The following is a 5,911-nucleotide window of genomic DNA, read 5'->3' on the forward strand; positions in this document are numbered from 1 at the left end:
AAAAAAAAAAAGGGTTCTGGACCCTAGACCTCACAGGTGAGAACTCATGAATGTTTTCTCTCATTCTGTGAATTATCTTTACTATTTTGATGGTATTCTATGAATCACAACTGTTTTTATGTTTTTTTTTAAAAAAAGTACTACATTTTTATTTATTTTCTGTGTACTTGCATGTGTGAGCATGCACATTACATGTGCATATGTGGAAGTCAGAGATACAGTTCTCTCTTTCCACTCTGTGGGTCCCGGGGGTCAAATCATGTCATCAGGCTTGGCCAGGGGTGCCTTCTGAGCCATCTCACCAGCCCAAGGTTTGCATGTTGATAGTCATGTTGAGTTTTTTCTTTGCTTTGGCTTTTGGAGTCCTAGCTAAAATACCATTGCCCAATCAAATGATTCAGAGACACAATTATGTTCTCTAAAGAGTTGTTTAGTTCTTCCATTCATTTTAATTAGTCTTTTTTGTATGTGATAATTGTGTGTGTGTGTGTTAACAAAAGCCCCTTAGACTGGGCAACAAATTTATTGTTAACAGTTTCAAAAGTTAAGCCTAAAGTCAGCTGGGGAGTTGGCTTAGTGGGTAAGAGTGTTTGCTGAGTTCAAATCCCTAGAAGCCAAGCACAGGCCTGGCTGTGTGCTTCTGCAGTGCCAGTGCTGGGGGTAGGGCCAAGGGTAAGAGGGGAAGATTTAGCCCAGGGTCAGTGAGAGACCCTGTCTCAAGAGAATAGAGCAGAGTGACAGGACATTTGACATCTATTTCTGGTCTCTTGTGCTTTAGAGAGGCACACACAAGCAAATGCACCATACTTCCACACACAAACAGAAAGAAGTCCAAAGTTGGTACCTCCAGGTGCAGGGCACAGTAGCACCTGCCATGTGCCCCATGTGGCTGAAAAGAAAATGATGAAAAGATGAGGCTTTTCATCTTTTTGACAAGGCACTAATTCCATTCATGAGGGCTCCATCTTTATTACCCCGTTACCCCCACCTCCACCCCCAGATACTTCTACACTACCCATAAATTTAGGTAGATGTTTAGTCAGAATGGAATTCTTTGGGATTCTTTGAAGCTTGTGAGCTGAGTCAGATGTAGTTATTTGCACCCAACCAATGGACAGAAGCAGCTGACCCCTGTAGTTGAATTAGGGAAGGCTGAAAGAAGCTGAAGAGAAGGGCGATTCTGTAGGAGGACCAGCAGTCTCAATTAATCTGGACCCCCGAGATCTCTCAAACACTGGACCACCAAACAGACAGCATACACCAGCTGATATGAGGCTCTCAACACACATACAGTAGAGGACTTCCAGGTCTGTGTTCATTCAGAGATGATGCACCTAACCCTCAAGAGACTGGAGGCCCCAGGGAGTTTAGAGGTCAGGTGGGGTGGGGCATGGGGGCATCCATGTGGGGAAGGGGTGGGGTGGGAAAGAGGTGTGGGATGTGGAGCAGTCGGAGGGTGGATGGGAAGGGGCAGGAAATGGAAAATGGAGTGTAAAAAATGAATTTCAAATAAAATTAAATTTGAAAAAGAAGAGAAGAGAAAATACAGTGATTCCAGGGCCACATGCCAGAAAATGATTCCTTTCCCACTTGAATCGTTCTTAAGATCCTTGATGAAGGCAGGCAGGCATGGTGATGAATGCCTGGGATCTCAGCACCGGGGAGGTGGAGGCAGAAGTCAGGCACTTACACCGTCTTCAGTTCTGTAGTGAGTCTGAGACCAGCCTGGGCTATGTGAGACCCTGTCGCAGAAAGTGAACGGAGCAAAACCTTGATGAAATCACTTGGCAATAACTGAGCTCTGCATTACATGTAAAATGAATTAAAATGCAAAACTCAGCTCCCCAGCCACATTAGGCATTTCCAGTGCTCAGCAGTCACATCTGTCTCCGGATGCCATGGGGAGTGTGTATTCAGCACATGAGAACAAACTTTTCCCGAGTCTCCATTTCCCTGGCCTAGTCTAGCTCAGATCCATCTTGATCCTCAGTTCTGTCAGAAGGTAGACAGTTCCTTTAACTAGGATACACATCTAATTTGTATTCCATTTTCTAAATACTTAGGCTGTCAACAGTGCAGTGAGAAAAACAACACAGTCCTTGGATTTATCATCCTTTGAAGTGAAGGAGGCTGTCAGTAAGAAAGGGATATTAGTTCAAGGTGCAGTGGTACTTGTCTGTGGTCCAGCTACTTAGAGGGTCACTTAGGCCTTGGAGTTTGAAGTCAACCTAGGCGATACAATTGACCTGTCAGTGAATAATAACCCTTCAATTGTTATCCTTCTTCATTGTTGGTACTTAGTTCTGATTTTTTTCTATTGTTTTCCTATACCTTAAAAAAGAAAGATTTATTTTTATTTATATGAGTATACTATAGCTGTCTTCAGATATACCAGAAGAGGGCATTGGATTCCAATTACAGATGGTTGTGAGCCACCATGTGGTTTCTGGGATTTGAACTCAGGACCTCTGGAAGAGCAGTCAGTGCTCTTAATTGCTGAGCCATCTCTCCAGCTCTTTTTTACCTTTTCTTAAAGACAGAAGGAGAATTTGGTTCCTAGCTTTACTATACATTAGGGACACTTCGGGAACTAATTAACTGTGCAGATTCCCAGGACTAAGCCTCAGAGATTCTGGCTCATCAATGTAAAGGGTGAGGAACCCCATGTTGATGGGTCCAGAGGAGGCTAATGCACGCATGCCACCAGCAGAAGCTGACAAACCTCAAAACATATTTAAACTTCTATTCCTGGAGTTCTTTCTTCTAAGTGTAGAAAACAAAAGCATATTATTTCTAATTATAGAGTTCTCCAGAATGAGAGGTGACAAGGAAAACCCACAACAGGAGGAGGCAAGAGGAGCAAAGGCATGCACAGTCTTATGTGGAAGACCTAAAGGGAGTACCCTGCACAGCCCTGAGCCAAGAGGGGTGACCGCAAGTGATGCCCAATTGTTGCAATGGCAGGTCAGACCCCCACAATCTCCCAAATCACTTGCCCACTACCAGAGACATTGCAGAGAGCTGGAATATATCAGTAATCCCCTCAGAGGTCACCCGCTGAGAGAGTTAAAGAGAAGCAGAGGAGGCCGAAGAAGCCTGAGCAGCCTTCTGCAGCGTCTTGGTCACCAGGCAGCCCACCCAGCCAAGAAACCTTACAGATGTGATGACTGTGGGAAAAGCTTCACATGGAATTCAGAGCTGAAGCGACACAGGAGAGTGCACACCGGGGAGAGACCCTACATCTGTGGGGAGTGTGGAAACTGCTTTGGGAGACAGTCAACTCTGAAACTGCACCAGAGAATCCACACTGGAGAGAAACCATACCAGTGCAGCCACTGTGGCAAATGCTTTCGCCAAAGCTCCAACCTCCACCAGCACCACAGGCTCCACCATGGGACCTGAAGCCATGATGTGTGCTGGAGAGTCCTAGGGAAAGGCTTCTGGTCTCTCCCTTCTCTTACTTGCCTGTAAATCGCAGAGTATCTTTTGTGACTTACAAACAGAGCAAGTGGCCTTTGGGGAGTGATGGGTGAATTATCAGCTGGTAAGGAGGTCAGAAAGAGGCTGATGGGGCCTGACTGTAAGGATAGCTGATCCGGGTGTTGGGGCACAGAGAGCTACTGTCTCCGCAGAGTAGGGACTAGTTACTGAATAGTCAGAATGAGCTGCAAGTGGCTTTAATTAATTAACCTTCATCTTCTAAAATACAGTTGTTTTCATGTGTACACTTGAGCAGTTGACGAGAATGTCAAGAAAGCATTCACCAGAGAGTCCTCTAAAAGTCTTTCTGCAACTGACTTTTTTGGTGGTGGTGGGTTTTAATTACTTATTTATTTTTAAGACCAGTCTCTCTACACTCTATATAGCCCTGGCAGTGCTGGAACTCACTCTGTAGAACAGGTTGGCCTGGAGCTCAGAGATCCACCTGCCTCTGCCTCCCAAGTGCTGGTAAAAAGGTATGTGAACCCATACCCTGCTATAACTAAGCAAAAGACAAATTGAGTGTGTGTGTGTGTGTGTGTGTGTGTGTGTGTGTGTGTTTAGCAGTTTCTAAGTAGATGGTACTTTTATTTAAATTATATTTGAGGGAACTTTTTATGTCAAAGCACTTTTGATTTACAAAAGGTGTTCCACCTCCAGCCCATGATATAAGGGAAAGCTTCCAGAAGTAAGTACTGCTTTGGTAGACAGGGGAATTCTGCCCATTCTTAAATAAGCCATTAGTTTTAAAACTGTGACTCCAGGAAAATTATTGAAATAGATTAATTTATGGTAGGTAAATTATACCTCCATAGCCTTTTTAATAATATATTTATATAAAATGTTAAGAGTTCCAGAAGTGGGTCTAGGACACCTTCCCATGCCAAACTCTTGTTTTCTTAAAGTAGAAAGTAGAACCCAATCAGTACCCACCCTAGGGAAGGCATCCTCTTCCTCCATGTGGTGGCCATTCTTCTGAAGGCATCAATACTAAGTCACTGCCTTTATCTTCAATATTCAGCTGGGCCTTACCTCCTCTCCAGCCCACATACCATTGCTGGCCAGAGCCTTTATAGTCTGTACACACAGACGCACAGACACACAGACACACACACACACTCCTCTAAGCCACCTTCCCTGCTGTCTTGTAGTAACTTCTTAGTCATGTCTGAATTTGTTTTCTACTGGTGCTATAACAACTGAGTGTAAACTTGGTGGCTTAACACAAAACTTCTCTTATACTGCTGCAAGTTAAAGGTCTGAAATCAGCTTCAGCCAAAATCTCCTTGGGCAGGGTTTCCCTTCGGAGACTCTTGAGAGGTAAATTGGTTTCCTTGACTTTTTCAGCTTCTAGCAGCCCACTCCATTCTTGGATACTTATATTGGGTATAGCAGGATAATCTCCACATCTCAAGATCTTCAGTAATACTCACAAAATGTTCTTTTTGCCATTTAAGGGATCATTGCTGTTTCCAAGGATTAGGGTGATGTGCGTGGAGGACCATCATTTGGCTTACCCTCCATCCATGTATGTCTTAGGTCAACTTGGTCACTAAAAGGGGATCTCCAAAAAGATATGGAACATAGGATTGTTTGTAAGGGTTGGCACAGGGGCACTGGCTAGAGTTTTGCTACCTGGGATCTTTCATAGTTTGGTTCCCCTCTTCAGATTACACAGCAGTAATCGTTCAGTGTCTTTGGGCACCTGTTCAAACCTTTAATTTATGTGACAAACTTACAGTTAACATTTTTCTTTTCCAAATGGTGTTGAGGCCATGCTGCTGCCTTGCCTGCTTGTCCCCAGCCCAGTTTTCCTTTGCATGAGGCTCACCTCCCAACAACGGATGGCACAAGAGTCCAATGGCACAGAAGGCTCTTGGGTACTACATTCAGATGTAGGGGTTCCCTCATCTCCTTCATCTTTTCATGCTTTACCAGAGCCTCGGCACAGAGTCTTCACCTACCTACTTTCCTTATGGCTGGCTTCCCTTTGCTGGATCCCAACCTAAGAAAATAACCCATCTCCTTTCATATGCAGCTCTGGCTCCCACCCATCCCATTGGCTCTGCCATATTTCTGGGTCCTGCCTAGCATGGTATCACCCTAGGGGTGACTCCTGCTTTCAGTGTTTGATCCCTGAGTTAGCCCCAGGGAGACCCAAGGAGAAGGGAGACATTCACAGATAGTGGAGGTCTATACACCAAAAGAACACTTTTTCATATCCAGCAGGAAAGGTGCAAACCAATCTTACAGTACAACTTTCACTCCCAGTAAAATTGGTAGTGACTCTTCACAGTGCAAGACTGTTAAGCTTTCCCTCCAACTGTTCCCCCAAACTAAAATGTTTCTTTTATTGCTTCATTGAAGTATTACATGTACCAGAAAACTTGTGCACTTATAGTATATGGTTCAGTGTTTACCATACAGCATT

At 44.3% G+C, this 5,911-nt stretch overlaps 1 protein-coding gene across 1 annotated transcript in view; it reads left to right on the forward strand.

The window, feature by feature from the left end:
- Znf174 (zinc finger protein 174) overlaps positions 1-4,239 on the forward strand; it is a 7,818-nt gene extending 3,579 nt beyond the window's left edge. The window contains exon 3 of the mRNA XM_021209082.2: positions 2,804-4,239. Within this exon, the coding sequence (XP_021064741.1) occupies positions 2,804-3,402 (599 nt within the window). The 3' untranslated portion in view covers positions 3,403-4,239. The remainder of the gene's footprint in view (positions 1-2,803) is intronic.
- The last annotated feature ends 1,672 nt before the right edge of the window (positions 4,240-5,911 follow it).

This window comes from Mus pahari, chromosome 12 (assembly GCF_900095145.1).
Source record: "Mus pahari chromosome 12, PAHARI_EIJ_v1.1, whole genome shotgun sequence".
NCBI lineage: Eukaryota > Metazoa > Chordata > Mammalia > Rodentia > Muridae > Mus > Mus pahari.